General features: G+C 37.2%; 1 protein-coding gene and 1 non-coding gene across 3 annotated transcripts; one reads left to right on the top strand and one right to left on the bottom strand.

Moving 5' to 3' along the window:
- Positions 1-312: 312 nt before the first annotated feature.
- LOC147475026 (zinc finger protein CONSTANS-LIKE 9-like) lies at positions 313-6,931 on the bottom strand. Of its 2 annotated transcripts, XM_086583377.1 has the most exons (5): positions 6,625-6,760; positions 5,743-6,467; positions 4,397-4,603; positions 1,136-1,446; positions 313-1,017 (listed from the first exon to the last, which is right to left on the bottom strand). In XM_086583377.1, the coding sequence occupies exons 2-5, from the start codon at positions 6,337-6,339 to the stop codon at positions 888-890; spliced, it is 1,245 nt and encodes a 414-aa protein (XP_086439503.1). In that variant the 5' UTR covers positions 6,340-6,467; positions 6,625-6,760; the 3' UTR covers positions 313-887. The 2 variants fall into 2 exon arrangements, with proteins under 2 accessions (XP_086439503.1, XP_086439502.1); XM_086583376.1 differs by having other exon boundaries at positions 5,743-6,931.
- A 58-nt stretch (positions 6,932-6,989) lies between these two features.
- On the top strand, positions 6,990-7,063 carry TRNAN-GUU (transfer RNA asparagine (anticodon GUU)). Its single transcript has one exon. It is a non-coding gene; the product is annotated as a tRNA-Asn (tRNA).
- Positions 7,064-20,900: the final 13,837 nt, after the last annotated feature.

The following is a 20,900-nucleotide window of genomic DNA, read 5'->3' as shown; positions in this document are numbered from 1 at the left end:
CATACTAACTTTAACAGTAAATTTATAGTGTTTTCTCACTTTGATCCCCTCAGTGTTAGTCATGTGACTACACCAATATATAAACTTAGAGTCATACTCAAATGATTGAGATATCATTATCCTATCATATAACAATTATGTATATTGCAATCTTATAAGTGAAGCCGTCCGACTTCACCCCTAACTGTGAGCATTCTACGTAAATAGATACAATCAAATATCTCGCACATGACTCTTCATATGCTTGATTGTTTTAATTCTATTACCTATGGAACTTATGGTTTCATCATATGATATTAGTTCACCCATATGTATAATAATAAGATTTGTATATTTAATCATCATGTATAAATAATAAATGTTCATTGGCTTTGTAAAGGCCAAATATCCCAACAGATTACACATCGTATAAATACAGAACGGCCTCTGGGATGCAAACTATACTACACACAACAAAATAAATTTAACTATGGACATCTCAAGGGTTTCCTTGGTCTAGTCTCGTCTGACAGCAAGGCATAGCGGCCTATCATGCTGTCATACGTGGCTGAATTGCTGACAGTGCTCATGGAGGAAAAATAAGGAGAACGAGCTGATAGGAAAAAGTAATACCATTGAGTTCTCCAGACAAGGAGGAATGTTTTCAAATGGCAAAGAAAAAATCAATGGGAAATTTCACAAGATGAACTGTCCGTGGATGGGGGAAATTTCAGCACCAGAGTTTGTTATTGGTGATAGAATATAATCTCCCTTTCCTTTTTCTACAGCTCACCTCCCGTTATGTAGCATACTTTTTGCATTGCACAATATTGTACTAATCCTATATCAGATACACCGCATAGCCAACTTAACCTTCAACCAGATCTCTCTTCAAGTATACTTTGTGCTCAGAAAGTTCTGGTTTGGTATAACGGGTCATAATCATAAGCATCTCCGGCCTTAACAAACCGTCCTTTAACGCGCTTTCTAATGTCAGCCCTTGCCTTGCGAGAAGCATATCTTATTTTTTTCTCAAACCTAGTTCACCATTTAATAAGAGAAAATTGCATTAATTAACTTAAATGAAGAATGCACAACAGACTAATATGCATTACCCCATTCTGTCACACATCTAAATTCATATATGCATACTTACTTGCGTGACTTCTTCTTTTCCTTGTAACGCATGACAGCGTCATCTCTGCTAGCTGACTGGAATGTAGTTTCAGCACCTAGAGGGTCCAATGAAGAATCTCCCATGAGAAGCATTGAAGACACCCCACAGTCTTGATAATCTCCCACACTACTCTCCCCAGTCAAGCCAGAAAAAGAGAGTGAGAGACTTGAATGGGCTCGCTTTTCTTGACAGTAGTGGACTGGTTCGGTTTTAGCACTCATTACTGAATCCACAGAAACTGCATCACTGCATATTGGCTGCACCACTTTACCTTTCCCAGCTAAACTTCCCTATAAAGAATAATCATATATGTATGTTTACCTTCTCAAAGAATCATATCCAAATAAGTCGCAAAGGTTTTACCAATTTAATGCCAAATAGCTGAATCAAAAGGAAAACTACTAATCAGAATGCCATAAATTTCACACTATGTCTCGTAAACTAAACTTTGAGAGAATGGATGCTGATTTCTGTCACTATGTTCCTAGACACCCTTAATACATATAGCAGATCAAAGAAAGATAGAAAAAAATAACTAAATGAAACATTTAAACTGCTTATTTCCTTTTCAGATCGTCCTCTCTTAGTGCTTTTCCTTTTACGCGGTCGTGTACTAGTTTCTTTGCTATCTAACCAATTATGATACACATAGAATAAAATAATATAAAAACAAAAAGGACAATAAAGAGGTTGAACTTGATGGTGGAAAGTGTCAGTATTTCTCCTACAAGACATGAAAAATACCACTAGAGGATGGATCAACACCAGCTCTCTAATATAGTGTTCATTGCTTAGTCTCCTCTTTTCTCTCATGAACCTTATTTGTATGTTCTTCAGGGCGAGTCTTCTTTATTTCCATACACTTTAGAACCTTCCTAATTTAGCTAGGAAATAATAAAGAAACTTCTATAACAAAAACTGTTGAATCAACCAGTCAAATGATTAGTTCCTAATTGACATTCATTCGAACTATCATTCAGATGATTCCTCTTGCAACTTGTTCTGCATGGTTGTTTGGTTTTTGTTGTTCTTCTTAGTGAGCATCCTTGAGTCTATTGATTTTTATAATCCCCAAAGCACAAGGACAGCTATAATGTCCGGAAGTTTATTGTGATGTTGTGAAATTTACTGAATATACAGAAGTATCCCAACCATTTAAAGGCCCCAAGATCTTAATATTGAGAGACCCTAGATCCTCCTAGATCAGCCATAGAACATATTGCTTTTGTCGCCCAAGCAAAAACCCTATCAGTCATTAGCCAGCAGGAGCACTCGGTAACCCAAACGACATAAGAAGCCATTCATCACGGAAAAGCATACGAGTATGATAAACCAGAGCCCAATTTCGTAGAAGATTAACTCCAGAAAGAGAATCAAAATGATCATCAAGACGAGGAATTGAAAACTTTTACTTGTCTGTAGTTTTATCTATTGCCCTGTATCAACACACTCCTCGTACTACCATCTTTCTTTGGAATAACAAGGGGTGGAACAAGACAAGGCCACTTGTTTTTGCATAAATACCTCTTCTGCAGTAACTGACTTGGCACTATAAATCAATATTTTCAGATGGAGTCATCCTGGAAAACTTGATAGAGGAGCGCTCCGGATAAAATCTATATCGTGATGTATATTGCTCATAAGAGGAACGCAGCCTTCCCTTGGCTGAGTACAAACATCAAGAAACTGATCAAGAATAGGTTTGTAGCCAGGAGGGACTTCAATAGGCTCAACCAGCAAGTTGATACCACTAGCAAAGAATGTACCGGATTACTTGGCTTGAAACCAAATTCTGACCAGAAACACAATGAATAACCACATTGCACGATCTATTGTCACAAATAAATCGGGTAGGAAATATAGAGTGTAGTAACCAAGTGTTTGAACTATCCTCCGTTAATGGAGCAACCAAAGTTCGGTCAACTAACAGGATCTTCATCAACTTCATGAAAACAAGTGAAGTAATTGATTTGAATAACTGACAACTAGAAGTTATCAAAGCATCGAAATAATGCTGAAAACTTGCAGAAGAGGTACCGACATTGGAATAATCACTTGGACGGTTTGGGCTATCATTAGACAAGGCATTGTAGGTTTAGGGCAACAACTGGGCAACACACCTTCATGCCGAGCCAAGGAAGTGGCTTGGGAGTTGGGACACATCACTAGAAGGACCAAGCGGACTCTCAAACAGCGGTGGAGGGGTGTCAGCCCTGACGGAATGTTGTCGTTGTTCCAACTCCAAAACATTGTGTTCGTCGTCATTGGCACACTCTATAGGACAAGAACCTGAATATCGGCGGTAAGAACCAGCCCTCTTCATTATGGTATTTGCATGACAAATCATGGAGATTATGCTCACAAATTGTTTCGTGAAAATGCATAAAAACCCATCGTCACTCTGATACAAATATTGATGACATACTTGCGAAAGCAATAGTAAGAGTAAGATGAACACCATTAGACTTAGGGAAGAACCCTAAAATTTGGAAAAAAAAAAAAGAAAAGAAAAAGAAGATAAGGCTTTATTTTACCTCCCCCCCCCCCCACCACCACCAACAAAATGGACCAGTTAACGTCTTTTTGGCCGTCAAATAGTTGGCCTTGGGTGTTACAAAGACATTGTCATCCAATGGCCCACCCCATGAAAGTGGTATGGAAATGTATCTGCGTATGACTTAAATATACAGACACGATGTAACCAAGACAAAACACCTAGTTTCATCTAGACCATCCCTTCAAAGCCAAACAAATACAATTTTGCTAAAAGGCTTAGGATGTTGTTCAGACATCATAGAAGACATCTACATTTGTTGAGTCTTTCGGTGTCGCGCTTGATGAGCCATTAGCCATATCTACCGAGAAGGAAAGAAAGCACCACATTATCTAGATAAAAGAATTTTAGTTTACAGAAGTCACCTTCTTTTATTATTAATCATGTCTGTTTTGACTATTTTTAAAGAACCTAACTTTGTTCCTTCTCATAAATTCCAGATCTTCGTACCACAACAAAAAGAAATTCGCAAGACAAATTGACATGAGCATGCCACCCTAGTTCAAGCTTCCTGATTGAAGATGGTGCAGATCATTTACGAACAGGTAATTATAAATTTATGAGTTTCAGTACCATAACTAAGAGTATGCAAACACTTGATGCAAAACTAGTGAAAAATGAAATATGGGTACAAAAGCATGCAATATAAGAATGGGACAAGGAGGTAACCTCAAAGAGGAATTCACCTGACAATTAGAGGCAGCAACAGACAGATCCTTCACTCCAAACAAGCTATCAATCCCACCATTCTCAAAGAGCTGTTCTGAGTTACTCTGTGATACGCCAAAGAGTTCGTCATAATTCTCACAGTTTAACTCCATATCAGACGCATTGAAGTCTTCAAAATAATCAGCTTCACATATTCCAACACGTTTTGTTTCAGAAGAGTCCTTCTGCACATCAATAAGAAAATATTTCTCAACTAAGTTTATGTCCTCCCCAAGTATAAGTTGATATTCAACCAAAAGCAATGTAATTAATCAATCTAATTCATTCTTGCAAACAGGGAAAAGCAACATAAAAAAAAAACACCGAACAAAATATAAATAAAAAAAATATCTTCCACTTAATTGAGACTGAATTCAACAAAAGATGTATCATATACTGATCCCAAGTTCCCAACAAAGACTGGTACACAAGAGGAAGACTGAAATAAGTCATTCATGAACGAGAATGCAAACACCCTTGTTCACATGACAACTTTATATGTTTCTTGATATAAAACGTTCTGGAGGAGAATCACAATTATAACCAGAAATGAGTAACTAAAAATCTGGAGCACTTGAGAAAGTTACTACTACATATGCACTTCCAAAGAAATGTTCTTTAGGAGGTGATTAAGATCTATGCAGTCAAAACATGCCTAGGGTTAGGCTCACCCACACCACAGAGCCAGTGTCTGTGCCTTTGACTGATAGTGATAACATAAAAAGAAAAAGTGTCCTAGAAAATTGAAACTTAAACTGCCCAAAACTATGAACTACAATATTTATCAATTTTCTAGGAATCATGCCTACTACACATCAACGGTATGTACATTGGTGGTAGTTGACCCTTATCATTTAGATGCACAAGCTCAGAAACCACGCATATCCAAATGAAGTATTCCAAATCCCATCCAAATATATGCATTGGACGCACTTTAACAATAGTGATTTTTAGCGTTTTACAAAACAAATACAAACCCAAGTTTGTTTCCATTTTCCATTTTCATCTTTTTGTTTCTGATTAGAAAAACAACCATTTTCATTAATACGGCAATCTAATGAATAAAAACCTAAGATTGTTCTGGCAATTGCTTGATGAATTGTTGGAAACAATCCATAAGTTTCCTACAAATTGGGTGATAAGCTAAACAGTTAAAAACTTGTTTTGAAAAGGATATTTCTTATGTGCAACAGACCAAATGATTTGCCCAACTTCTGCTGCCTTGCAACATGTAGGGGTAGACAGTCATCATAGTCAATATGTTGGTAGCTTTAATGTCGAAGAATTATGCACCCTTTACTTAATAATTTAAAGTCATAACTACCTTAGGTTTGGTTGACTCCATGAACCCTGCTGTCTGATTAACACGGGATGGGATGGGGCTTGGCACACGCATTGAAGAAGATCCCATCCTATCATCGTACCTATTAACATTGTCAACATCGTCAACATCGTCCTCTCCACTAGCATCGTCGTCTAACATATTGGTGTTTCCAGGAGGATCCCAACAGTTGCTTGAAACGTTTTCATCAATGCTCATTAACCCGGTTCTCTGCTCACAACAGGACTGATCATCCATGGAAGGGAAATTGAGAACAAAGGACCAAATCCTAGAAAGTTCTGCTGCGGAAGGACATCCCGAGTAACAATGAATTGTCTGCCTCTTATGTGGTGAAGATGAGGTTGAGGCACCATGGGCATTCCAGTCACAATTTTGACAAAGCGAGGTCTTCTCCTCGAGACACCTAATTGTCGCAGGCTGGGAACAGCACTTTTCACACAAAAGAGTTCTGGAATGACGCCTAGAAAGTGCATTTGCAGAGTGTACATTTCTATCACATGACAAACATAAACAAGCAGAATCCGACCGACAGTAAACCATGGATCTTTGCCCTCCACAAAAGTCGCATAACTGACCCATGTTTCAGTTTCACTCTTCTATGATATCAATATCCCAAACCGACCAAATCACCCTTCCACCATCATACTTCCAAGTCTCATACTTCTAAATTCTAATACCAGTACAACAAAGCTCACGTTGTCGACAACCTTGAAAGAACAAAAAAAAAAAAACCCGCACAACAAGTCAAGCATCTATTTACTAAGACATCAACTCTATGTCTCTATGACTCTATCTAAACTTTTTTTAAAGTTTATGATGAAAACTAGTGAAGTGTAAAAAAGAAGGACAAGTAGAGTCAGGTACCTAAGGGAGTAGTAGCTGAAGAAGAAAATGAAACAGAATCAGACACTAGATTCTGGGAAGGGACTTTTTAAGAGATAAAAAAGTGCAAATGGGTGGGGCCCATTATTATTGGTTCGCGAAAAGTTAGACACTCGCCTTTTCAATATCTCTTTTTTTCATCTCGGCTTGTAGTGTGCTACCATAAATACTAGTGGTGTAGTATGTTCTTTTGGATAAGGGGAACGGATTGGATCACCCACTAGCATAGACGACAATTTTCCAAATGGGGGGACCTTTCCTCAACCGAAATTTGACCATATCATCGAATTTTAAAAGGTTTCAATGTTAATTTTCTAATAAATAAAACTTAATTGCGGGAAGGAGAAGCTGGAGTAGCTCAGTTGGTTAGAGCGTGTGGCTGTTAACCACAAGGTCGGAGGTTCGACCCCTTCCTCTAGCGTTTTAAACAACAAGAAATAAGCCAAAAGGCCCAATTTCTAATTTTAATCATAGTCTAGGACAGCTGGGTTTTGAAACCATTGATAAAAACAATTTTTTGCTTATAACTACTAGAAAAACCAAATTTCACGTTTTAATTATTAATAAGGACAGATTTGACTTTTTTATTTTTTACTCTTTCCAATTTTACCCTTCTATGTTTGGTATGCACTGACACTTGTGCATACAATTTTCTTTGTGATGTTTGGTATGCGACGCGTGCAAGATGCATACCAAGAGATAAGTATCTCCGACACTTTTGCATACCATTTTCTTTCATGATGTTTGGTATGCGACCGACGTTTGTGCATACCTCGCATACCAAGAGGTAGTATGCACTAACACTTGTGCATAACATTTTCTTTCTGATGTTTGGTATGCACTGACGTCTGTGCATACCTAAGGTGACATACTAAGGTGGTATGCACGGTATGCACCGACACCTGTGCATACCAGGGTACTATTGTCTTTTTCGGACAAAAGTCAACTATTGTCCTTGAGAGTGTTTTTGAAATGCGGGTGGGTTTTTTGGTTCATTATTTCGGAATTTTGTCCTTTTTAGTTTTGTCCCCTTTAAACAATTAATGAGTGGAAAACTCTTTTCCAAATTATATTTTCCCATCTATCTATTGTTGTCTCCTTACCTTTTGTGTTGATTATGGAGCTCGAGGCATTTTCTAAAAACCTTGCATCCTTGATCTGATAACCATCTTTAGGCTAACCTAGCCTCCCAACTATTCTGTCTGCGCCAGGGGGGTTAGTATATTATACAGTTCATCTTGTCTCTTGGGACCAACAAGGAGTAGTATATGAATATTCTACTGTTGTCCATTTTCGCCCTGATCTTAGGCCCTAGCTCACCCTCCATGGATGAACCTTAAGGAGGAACCCTTAGGTTTTCAGGGCATTTGATTCTTACCAATGTTTGCATTACTCAATCCGACATTCTCATTTCCGCTCCATCCACACCAGCTCACGTGAGTGCTTCCCTCTTTTTTTTTTTTGCTACAAAACACACACACACACACACACATATATATATATATATATATATATATATATTATAGAATTAAGGGTTATTTAGCTTTTGGGCCCAATTATAATTGGATAATTTGCATTTGGTCACCAATTGATCATTTATTAGACATTGGCCTAAAATTGACAGTGATCCGTCTATACTTTTTGAAATGGCTAATTTACCCTTACACGTGTACTGCACGTGATTCAAATGAATGGGCAGATTTACCCTTACACGTGTACTTTATATCCCAACAGTTTAGTTGTAACACGTGTCGTAATCTCTTACTACCTATCCTATTAGCGGAAAAAACACTCAGTTAACCGCTCTCTCATCCTAAACTCTTTCATCTTCAGACAATACTCTCTCATTATCATCTTCAGACAACACTCTCTCATCATTCTCTTAACTCACTTTCTTAATATTTTCTTAAAATACCTAGACGAGCTTCTTAAAGTAAACATATTTTGGAGTATCAGTTCAAACCCTAGATTATTGGGTGGAAGTAAATATGGTAGCTTTGAGCACTTTATAATATGATCTTTGGATTAAAGCTTACGGAAGGCCAGTTTGTAAGTACAAACTTTTCACTTCATTGTTTAGTTTTCAGTTGTTTTTTACATTTTGCATGTTTTGAATGTTTGTTTTTTTTTAAAAATCTATGTGGTTCACCAAACCTTAATTTGCTATTAAAAAATTGGCCCAAAATCTAATTGTCTATTAAAAAATTGCCCTAACCCTAATTTTTTATGATAATGTGGTTGATAACCGTAAAAATGATAGTTTTACTAATGAATAAAGCGATAAAACTCTAAACGAAAGTAACACTACAAACTGAACTTATACTCGTTATTATCAAAGATTTCTACTCTCGATACTATTGAAGTAGAGTTGGAATAGAAGATTTGTTCCACTCCTAGTTCTTTAGCATTCAAGTTTCCTACGACTATCAATCCTACCAAAGTCAATGAGAGAATTACAAATTATACTACGAAATGCTACGGAATACTAATGTTTGAATCTAGAATAAGAATTAGGAGGGAATTGAATCCACCTTGAATCCAACTTAAGAACTAACATAAATTGTTGTAATCCAATTCTTACGTTCTTACGGTAAGAATTGGTCGTTCTAATCCCTAATTATACATGACATCTCTACCAATTCATAACTAGCATATGAGGACGTTCACCCATTCTCATGGCGAATCAACGTCCTTCTAGAGTGGAATAGACTCTTACAACCATTCTAAGCTAACAAAATCAAGTTTTCATCAAACCCCTCTAATGGAGGTTTAGCCTCGATTCATCAAACTATCATTTCCAATTGAATTAAAACTAGACATCATATAAAGATTCTAACTTTACTAAATTCAACTAAACAATAATTGAAATCTAAATTAACAACTAAGAATTCATTGAATAACAAGAATTGAAATTAGATCTAAACAATTTTAAATAACAAAAACCGAATTTAATAAGAACTAACTATTTTATTTATCTAATCAATGAAAAACAATGATTCAAATACTTAATCTAAAACAAGGAATGAAAACTAATTAAAATTCTCAAAACTAGATCTAGAACTAAGGTTTTAATGGCTACTTTCTAACCTAAGCTAAAATTGATACTTAAGAGCTAAGTCTTGTGTGTGGAAATGGAGGAGACCAGATCCACATTTTCGTGCATGAGCTGAGGGTCCATGTTTTGGGCTGGAAAATCGAGCCCAAAGCCCAATTTCTTCAGTCTACAGGCCCCTTTTCAGCTAGCTTTGACTTTAATAGACTTTTTGTCCACTTTTGCTCCTCTGATTGGGTCAAGGTTTAGACCATTAGAAAGCTCTTTCCGAGCCGGTCGTTTTGACATAAGGTACGTCCAATTCCGAGGCTTGAGTCCAAAGATATGATCTTCAGAAGTTCTACCGACTTTTGTGTGTTGTTTCTGCCCGTCTTCGCCTTCAATCCCAGAACTTCTTAGCAACCAACATTTTGCTCCTTTATATCGCTAAAGTAGCACATTTCTGTACATAATTGAGTTCCTTGCCTGAAATACATAAAAATATGTAATTAGCATTAACTCTTATTTATTACTCGCATAATTGGTCTAAAAGTATTATTATTAAGGGGTTAAAACTACAGTTTTGAGCTCTTATCAAACCACCCCCAAATAGCATTTTGCTTGTCCTTAAGCAAATATGAGAAATTAGTATAGGTGACCAAAAATGGATTTCTAACTAATCTCGTTTCGCCGAGTGCGATTGCGTTGACCATATGCAACAAGGCCTTAAACCACTAGAAATTTCCTAGTGGATGAGTTATAGCCTCGTGAGAGTTTCCCAGTGAAGGTACTCACAAACTTCATCTATACTACAACGACTCAAAAATAAAACTATTGTTTCCTTATTTATGTCTCAATTATCTATACATCTCACTAGCAATGAATACAGAATAATCAAGTCGAAACCTAAGCTAATATATGCATAATAATCAATCATCTACGAATAAACATATATACAATGAGTAATACTATGAGATGAACTAGCAGGTCCGTTTATGAAAACTCGGAATAATGTCCTTAAACATAAATGTCAAAACAAAAACCACTCTGATTTTTCCGCTCAAGTTTCGCTACTCCAATGTACAGTGGGCAGACTTTATCTTACAATCTCAATGACACACAAGAAAGCTCCGGAGTCGATCAAACACATCTGCCACTTACTATCGCACTAACCTATTCCTAATTGAGCTAGAGGTCTTTATTAGGTGTTGCGGGGATTAGGAGATGATTTAAGAAGGAAGGAAATGGATATTCAAAAAGGACAAGTCTGAGATAATAGAGGCTTCATATTATGTAACTAGAGAAACCCTTGTTATTTACTTTTGCTTCTACACTTTGTTTCCATCCTTAGCCATATTTTTTTTCTTTTTCTTTGGCTTTTGACTCATTGATTCTATTTTTGGAGTTCTAACTCTTTATTTTCTTTTATTTTTCTTTTATTTTTCTTTTATTTGGATGGAAACTTACTTTTTCTTCTGAAGCAACTAACGAATTCTTGTTTCCAAAGGTTCTTCTCTTTGCTATTCTTCATCTCTATTCTCAGACTTATTCAAAGAATTGGGTAGGTTGATTTTTTATTTTGTTTTGTTTTGTAACAGGGTAAAGGATTTGTTGTTTATAAAAGGCTAAAGAAAGGCTCAGAGGGGCGACTAGCGGAAAATAATTCACAGACTGCTCCTCAGAAGAAGCACCCCCCTTGGGGTGGAAAGCGTGCAAGCATATCGTCTCGGAACTTCGCTGAGCTTCCATCTCGGCCCTCGTCTGTTCCCACCGCTCATCCTTGCGCTGGGCACAAGTATCAAAGTTATGATGCATGGTAGCTTGTCGAGTTCGGAGGTCTTCACAAATAGTATTGAGAGAACGCATGCCACGATGAATCACAGCCATGCGTTCTGCATCTGACTACACCTCTCCAAGGCATCGGCATCAAAACATGCCGTGTCCTCCTCATCCTCCTCGACTACCCTCTCTCCAGGCAACCTCCAAACTCTCTGGATACACTCCGTATAAATATGAGGATTTCGGTGCTCCTTTAGGCAAATCCTATCAGAAGTCGGAGTCGCTCTCAAGGTCATCATGATCTTGGTTATCAAAATAGGGAGAGGTGCAATACTCTTCCCAACTCCCCTAATCAACCAAAACTCCAAAATACAGAACTCGTACTTCTGCTCTTGGAGTATCCATAGAATGTGAAGGCAGTTCACTGACTTTCTCCTTCCCCATGACATTCCTACCAATCCACTCAGTTACAGCCAGCTGGTTGGTTCTAAGAGACGACTGACGAACACAATGCGAGCTCGTATTGTAGTTCTCTTCCGTAACAGTCGCGTTCATGAAAGGTTTGACCCCAGTAAATTGGGAATCCTGTAGTGTGGCATCGAGATGGTGTCTAGGCAGAATGCCCAAAATCTCAGCTAACAACCCAATAGATACTTCTCTCCTATGCCCAGCCACCTTAACAAAAATCCTATTTCCATCTAACTCCCTCGTCCTATAAAATTGTCGGACCAAATCTTCATGGTAAAAATCCTCTGTCGAGTACCACAAACCACTCCAATCTCTCCTAACCATTTCGTCATCGTAAAACGGCGCGAAGTGGTCGGCAGTAAACGCGTGCTCCGACAAAATCCGACGTCTTTGAGCCATTTTAAGATTTGGGACAATGTGGGGGTTTAACTTGAATGTGGGGATGGAGTTTGAGACAACCTCACTAACCAAACAGTGGTAGTGGCGCGGTGGTGGCGCAGCAGTTCAAATTTCACAATTTTTTTTGTTTTTTTCTAATGTTTGGTGGTGAGAATTGGTGGGGGAATGAATTGAAGAAGATTTGGGGTGTTTTTAATTTATTGGCGTGGGTGTAATTAGATTTGTTTTTTATTATTATTATTATTTTAGGTTTTGAAGCTTGGTAATGGCGGAAATGAAGCTTAACTCACGACTGTTTTGGTTTGGGATGAAGGGGACGCACGTGCGTGCGAGATTGGGCCCAAGCCCAATTCAATTTTTTGAAATTTGTCGATTTTTCGCGTAACTTCAAACTAAAATTGCCGCTTCATTACCGGTTCAATTTTTGCGAATGAGCTATGGAAATAATCAGGAAAGAATTTCCAATCCAATGATCCATAAAACACCTTATTACGACCGTGGATGACATATAAGAAGATGGAAAATGCCTTGAAGTGCGTGCATGACGTAAGTTATGCGAACGAATGAGCTCTAAATTCATAGATAATGTCACCCCGAATCAAAATATGATTAAACAGCCTAAACAACATAAATGGAAAGTTGAACAATCCATTACGGAAAAACAAACATCCCACCCCCAAACAAATTTTAGACAACAGAGTTTGAAAATTTGTTTTAAAAGTAGGTCTTTTAAAGTCAGATTCCCAAGACTTCCTAAATTACTATTTTGTATGATTTTAACAATTTTTATTTTTTATGAATAAGGTTTAATATAAGAAAAACAATAAAGCAATCAATGCATAATTCACACCATAGAAGAACATGACTCAAAATTCGAGAAAACCTACAAGAGTGGAAAATGTGAATTATGTTTAACGTGGACTTAGGATCCGGTACTTATAGCCACACACTCCATAAGGAGGGCCCGGTTACCTGAATGGTGCACTTACCAATATATGAAAATGAAAGGAAGTACACCAATAAAAAAGGTCAGTCCTCATAGACAGGGTCCTATAAGAGGACTTCCTCTACATCAGGGGACAATAGCTCGTGAAAATGTTTCAACCATTGGCTATTGACTTGAAAGGTACTGTTGTCCTTGGGATTTACCAAGGTGATTGCCCCATGAAGGGTGACTTCAGTAACCAGAAAAGGACCAGACCAACGGGTTTTTAATTTCCCTGGAAAAATATGTAGACGGGAGTTGTAAAGCAAGACTTTTTGACCTACCACAAACTCTTTGCGCAAGATTTGCTTATCATGAACACGTTTCATGTTAGCTTTATAATCCTTCGCGAGATCATAAGAATCGCTACGGATTTTTTCAAGCTCATTCAATTGCAACTTGTGCTTGACACCTGCCTCATCGACATTGAAGTTAAGGCTTTTTATAGCCCACATAGCACGATGCTCCAATTCAATGGGCAAATGACAAGATTTTCCAAATACAAGTCTAAAGGGAGACATACCTATAGGAGTTTTGAAAGCCGTCCTATATGCCCATAAGGCATCAGATAGATGCTTTGACCAGTCTTTCCTATCATGATTTATAGTTGTTTCTAATATCTTTTTAATTTCTCTATTAGAAACTTCTACTTGTCCGCTAGTTTATGGATGATACGGAGTTGCTACTTTATGTGTAACTCCATACTTTTTCACTAGAGATGCAACAACTCTGTTGCAAAAATATGTTCCACCATTACTAATGATGGCTTTGGGAATGCCAAACCGATAGAAAATATATTCTTTAACAAAAAACACAACTGTCGTATGGTCATTGCTACGGCAAGCCATGGCCTCTATCCATTTAGACACATAGTCCACGGCGACTAGAATATAAATGAAACTGTGGGAAACTGGAAAGGGACCCATGAAATCAATGCCCCATACGACAAAAATTTCTACCACTAATATTGGATTCAATGGCATCATATTACGCTTCGTGATTTGCCCAAGTTGTTGGCAATGAATGCACGTCTTGCAATGCACTTGGGCATCTTTAAAGAGTGTAGGCCAATAAAACCCACATTGAAGAATTTTAGCAGCTGTTTTCATACCACTAAAATGGCCACCACACTCTTTGTCATGGCAGAATGAGAGAACTTCATTATATTCCCATTGGGGAATACAACGACGAATAATCTGATCCGCACAATACTTGAAAAGGTAGGGCTCATCCCAGTAGTATGGCTTAACTCTGGCCAAGAACTTCTTACGTTCATTTCTTGACCAAATCATAAGGAATAACATCAGATGCTAAATAATTCACAATGTCAGCATACCATGGTGCAGAAAAAATAGCATACAGATGCTCATCCGGAAAAAAGTCCGGTATGGAGTCAGAATCACTATTATCAACGTTTGTAAGTCTAGATAAGTGGTCGGCAACTACGTTTTCGACCCCTCGTTTGTCTTTTATTTCTAATGTGAATTCTTGCAGGAGAAGAATCTATCAGATCAATCTCTGCTTAGCATCCTTCTTAGCGAGAAGGTACCTAAGGGCTGCATGGTCCGTGTAAACTAGAGTTTTAGAACCAACCAAATAAGGACGAAACTTATCTATAGCATAAGCTAAGAATTCTTTTTCAGTAGTTGTATAATTCCTTTGAGCATCGTTTAGAGTTTTACTAGCATAATAAATAACAGTGGATTTATTATCTAGTTTACGCCCCAAGACAAAGACCAACTGCATAATCACTAGCATCACACATGAGTTCGAAAGGTTTAGACCAATCGGGAGGCTGTATAATGGGTGCAGAAATCCACCCCATTTAATGGGCGTTTGTAGATTAAGGTATAATAATTACCCTGATGATAATGAGGTTATGCTTGCTAGACCTTATGTTGATGAGCATGGTGATGATGTTTCTCATCAGGAAGTTCATGAGCATCTTTCTGAATATAGGGACAAGAGAGAAGCACAAAGGGTGGCTATAGGACTACATCCATATTCATCAGATGAGGATGATTATTTTGAGGATGAGGAGGATTATTTTGAGGACTGTTTTAAGAAGGGTAAGGCTAAAGGTGAGGGAAGTTCAAGTCAAACACATCTTGGACAGGGAAATCAAGCACAACTTAGTGTAGTTGTGCAAGCTTTAACGTGTCCTGAGGAGTATCAAGCTCTACAGACTGCACTCAAGAATAAGAGGAAGAAGTGATGGCTTTAAATCATTATATATGTTATGGCTGTTTCAATGTTATTATGTTATGTTTGGTTGTTAAGTATATAAAGATGCTATTGTGTTATGTTTAGGTTGCTATGTTTGGTTGTTAAACTTATGTTTATGTTTTTTATGAATGGTGCTGTAGTTTTTATATGATGTTTCAATGTTTTGAAGTTTATGAAATGAAATGAAGTTATCATATGTTCTATGTCTTGATATCAGTTATTTATTGTTATTATATGGTTGTATCAGTTATGGGTACTTTGAGAGGTGATAGGATATTTAGGTTGCACTATGATGGTTTTTGGATGCCTTTTGCACCTGGTAAGCTTAGTTACTCTTACTATAGGGGTGTGGGGAGTTGTAACTATGATGTGAATGTGATAGGGTTATATACTAAAAGCATTACATTTGTATTAACTCTAATTCTTTATATTTTGAATGAGAATCATATGGGTAAATGTTATGCATATTATATATGCTATTAGTTATATGCATGCATCTAATACTTTATGTTGTAGATAATATGGTGTGTGGTGACACATAGAAGATCATATTATCAATACCTTATAAAGTATAAGTAAACGTTCACAACCTAGATGGATTTGGACAAACCATTGGTACGGTTGTAGTATAATTTGGTATTAGTCTATCTTGACTACAGGATTACACTAGTACACTTTGTGTGTATTGAACAAGACCAAGTGAGGTTGTTTCTCTTTATATTGACTATATAAGAGAACAAACACCTATGTTATTACGGATATAATAATGGGCACTTACGTGCATTGTACATTGCTTTAAATCATCAATGAGTGAGATTCATTTGTGAATCAACAAACTCGATGGATTGGGTAATGACATTGTATGTAAGGTGTGCTGTTGATTATAGAATGAATTTGTGACCCGCAGGAAGTCGGGCTGATGATGTCCCCTTGAGGAGCTCATAAGGATTGTCATGTAAACCCTGCAGGTGGATTTAATCCGACATGGCAATGAGGTTGAATGGTCTACTCAAGGACATAAGAAGTTGATTAATGTAGTTGTCAGTAACTTGACTTAATCAACGGGCATTAGATATCTTAAATACGGGGAGATCAACGAGCATATAATATGGAGCCCATAAATGTAAAACGTAATTTGGGATTAGGGCGGTAGTGCAACAATGACCTTTAGTGGAATAAGCCATTTGTTGACGGACTTGGGCCATGTGTTCTGGGCGAACATGGGAATCCCAAGCCCGTCAGGAGGCCCAACCCTAATTTCTCCTCATGGTCCTTGTTGTAGCCTATATAAAGAAACCCTTTCTTCTTCGTCGAATTCACTATTCACTTGATTGGAAAAAGAGAGGCAAAGAGAGAAAGAAAGGGTGGTAGATCGTTGCCCACACAATGCCCATTCTAAGGATAGGAATACAACAGAAGATCAAGAGGTTGCTGATTTCGTAGATCTTGGATTCTCAGAGATATCACAGCTGATCTAAAGGTATGAATTTCTAACCAAAATTGTGAGAACCTTTATTCCACTGTGCATGGTTTTCACAGTTTGTAAACTATGACCATAACGGTTCCTACAGAATGGTGATGAGATGTGTTACCTTGATTTGCTTAAGGAGATACATAAGAATTTTGGAGATGAGAAACCAGCCTCATGTGTCCAATTCATTGCAAGACTTGAGAAGAAGCACATCAGATATAAGGTCCGAAGTGTTGTTGATAGGGGGGAAGTGATAACTATCACCTACTTTTCCTCTAAAAGTTTGATAAACTTCGGTGATAGTTTTCCGAGTTCAAAACAAGGTGAAACCTTCCACCGAAGTTTATCATCGACTTGTTAACCGGACGGGATGTTGGATTTGTCTCGTGTTAAAAAAAAAAATGGGTTTTTTTGGACGGGATGTTAGATTTTGTCTCGCATGATTTTTCGGTTTTTTTTTTTTAAAATTTCAGGCCGGGATGTTTCATTCCGTCCGAAGAGTGTTTTTTCAATTTTATGTCCGACGGAATCAACATCCCGTCAGAGATATTTTTATCACCTTTGGGCTTCACCTTGTTTATCACCGGGTTGGTGATAAGTGAAAAGTGAGGAGGTGGCGGTGATAGATGAAAACTATCACCTGCATTGCAAATGCTCTAACAATATTACTTTTAGACCAATTATGTGATTAAAAGAGTTAGTTTTATCGATGTTCTTATGTATTTCAGGCATTAGAGTCGAATATGTGCAGAAATGCATCCCTTTTGCGAGATAAAGGAGCAAAGGTTGGTTGCTAAGAAGTTCTATGATTAAAGGCCAATATTCAAGGAGAAAAAGCCTTTTTAAAAGCCCAGTCAAAACTGAAAAGTCAAAGTCAACGCTTAAATGAAAGACAAAAGTCAATTTGAACTTCCGAAGGCCGTATCTTTAGACTCAGACCTCGTAATTGGGCCTACCTTATGTCAAAACGACCGGATCGGAACGAGCTTTCTAATGGTCCAAGATTTGACCCAATCGAAGGAGCAAAAGTAGATGAAAAGGCTGTTAAAGTTATTTCCAATTGAAAACCCCTTTGTGAACTAAAGTAATGAGGTTTTGGGCTCGATTTTCCGGCCCAAAACATGGCTCCTCAGCCCATGCACGAAATTGTAGATTTGGTCTCCTCCATATGAAGAGACAAAGACTTAACTCTTAAAAAAAATAGAGTTTTTACTTAGCAATTATCGAAGAACTTAGTTTAGATCTAGTTATTTTTTGATAGAATTAGTTGTTACATTCAATTAATTAGTTTTAGAATAAAGAAATGAGTTTTATTTAGAATCAGATTTAGTTTATAATAAAGAATTAGTTTTTCATTTCAACTTAGTTTTATGATTCAATTCTTATTTAGCTTTAGTTGTCTTAAATTCATAATTAGTTTGTATTAATTTGATAATTAGTTATTCATAATCTTAATTCTAAATTAGTTTTAAATTTATTTTGAATCTTAGACTATTGTTAAATTAGATCAATAAAGTTAATTACTTATTTAATAATGACTTGTTTTGATTGTTCTTGTTTTAGAAATGATAGTATAATGATTAAAGGCTAAAACTTCCATTAGAGGGGTTTGAGGAAGCCTTGATGAAACTTAATTGTTGTTAGCGTAGAATTATTTGTAATAATCTATTCCATTCTAGAAAGTAATTAGTTCACAATGAGAATGGGTTTGATTGCTTCACATGCTAGTTGTTAGTTGGTAGAGATTACCATGAACAATTAGGGATTAGAAAGACCCAATTGCTATGTGAAAGCATTGCAATTCGGATTACGACAATTCCTCGCTAGTTGATTGAGTTGAATTAAGGTGGAATCAAATCCCCCTAATTCCTCCTCATATTGTCAATTTAGTGTTTCTGTAGTTTGAATCATATCATCTTGATTGTTTGATTCACCATCGTAGTTAATTTCAATTCCATTACTCTCACGACTTTGTTAGCTTACACGAACTAGGAAATGCTACACCTAAACAAACTAGGGGTGGAACGATTTCTTTACTCTAAACATATTGCATTGAGAAAGAGAGTAGAAAATTTGATATATATAGAATGAAAAATAGTTCTAGTTTTACTTACATTTGAGTTTCATCGCTTGTTCGTAGGTAAAACTAGCATTTCTTTATTATCAAATGGCGCCGCTTGATAGGGTTATATACTAAAAACATTACTTTTGTACTAACTCTAATTCTTTATATTTTGAATGATAATCATATGGGCAAATGTTATGTATATTATATAAGTTATTAGTTATATGCATGTGTCTAATACTTTATGTTGTAGATGATATGGCGTGTGGTGACACACAGAAGATCATACCATCAGTACCTTATAAAGTATAAGTAAACATTCACAACCTAAATGGATTTGGACAAACCATTGGTATGGTTGTAGTATAATCTGGTATTAGTCTATCTTAACTATAGGATTACACTAGTACACTTTGTGTGTATTGAACAGGACCAAGTGAGGTTGTTTCTCTTTATATTGACTATATAAGAGAGCAAACACCTTTGTTATTATGGATGCTTGTCCTCTTAATCAGGATATAATAATGGGCACTTACGTGCATTATACATTGTTTTAAATCATCAATGAGTGAGATTCATTTGTGAATCAACAAACTCGATGGATTGGGTAATGACATTGTATGTAAGGTGTGCTGTTGATTATAGAAGGAATCCGTGACCCGCAGGAAGTCGGGCTGATGATGTCCCCTTGAGGAGCTCATAAAGATTGTCATGTAAACCCTGCAAATTCTTAGCTCGCCTAGCGCTAAAGCACCTGGAACTTGAGTTAGACAGGAGCGCGACCCGCGCCCTACCAAGGCTATTTCTGAGCGCGACCCGCGCCATTTTCTGAACAGGCCGATTTCCACAGGTTAGTCTAAATTTCCATTTCTTCATGTTATTCAGTGTTTCTAACTTGTGAAATACATTGAGCTTGCGTATACAAGACGTTATTCATAAGTAAAGCAAGGAGGCATTTAGGTACTTCTTTCTTCCACTCCTCGCATCTCCTGTTAGAGGATTTATACTAGCATATCAGGGTTGTTTTGACTGTTGTCGTGTTTCTTTAATATTGGACTTAGCCTTGCATGAGATTAAGGTCAGGTAGAGAAAAAACGACTAACGTAATTTATCGTGAACGCCAATAAACACACCTATCTAGTATACCGCACACTACACCTGAAATAATGGTTGAAGAAAAAGAGTTTCCTCTCTCTGACTTTTACAAAGCCCTGAACGATAGCCCAAAATCTTGCATCGTTCTTGTAGACCCAGTGGGGGATTTCCGAATCCCCCAAAATATATTTAATTTGTTACCAATTTTTCATGGGTTAGACCATGAAAAACCTTATTAACATATGAGTAGGATTGAGCAAGTCCTTACCACATTCCATCATCCTATGGTTGGTGCAGAACAAATTAAACTGAGGGTGTTTCTTTTCACCCTAGCCAACAAGGCGGCGTCTTGGTTAACTGCCCAAGTGCCTAATTCTGTGGACTCATGGGCCAAACTTGTTTAATTGTTTATGGAACATTTTTACCCACCATTGAAGACAGATGAAATGCTTTCCAAGATTCATTTTTTTCGATAGAATCCTCATGAATCCTTTTCAGAGGCTTGGAATCGTTTCACTGACCTTCTTATAGAGTGTCCACATCATAACCTTGCGAAAGACACGTTAGTTTGTGCCTTTTTCAAGTGACTTTTACACCACCATAAAGAGGTCCTTGATATAAAATGAATGGGGGTAGTTTCCTCAGTAAAGGAGCCTCAGAGGCTTATAGGTTTTTAGAAGATCAAACAAAGCATAATAATAAGGGGAAGGGGGTAGTGATATATCCCTCGCTCTGCTAG

Source organism: Coptis chinensis, chromosome 9, assembly GCF_015680905.1.
Source record: "Coptis chinensis isolate HL-2020 chromosome 9, ASM1568090v1, whole genome shotgun sequence".
NCBI lineage: Eukaryota > Viridiplantae > Streptophyta > Magnoliopsida > Ranunculales > Ranunculaceae > Coptis > Coptis chinensis.
Note: the sequence above shows the minus strand (reverse complement) of the source record. Positions and strands in the feature narration are given on the sequence as shown.

Excerpts from the sequence above, each read along its gene's own strand:
- LOC147475026 (XM_086583376.1), bottom strand. The coding sequence starts at position 6,339 with ATGGGTCAGTTATGCGACTTTTGTGGAGGGCAAAGATCCATGGTTTAC. Across the intron at positions 1,447-4,396 it reads TTGCTGCCTCTAATTGTCAG|GGAAGTTTAGCTGGGAAAGG; the intron begins GTGAATTCCTCT and ends TATTCTTTATAG. Across the intron at positions 1,018-1,135 it reads GAAAAGAAGAAGTCACGCAA|GTTTGAGAAAAAAATAAGAT; the intron begins GTAAGTATGCAT and ends ATGGTGAACTAG.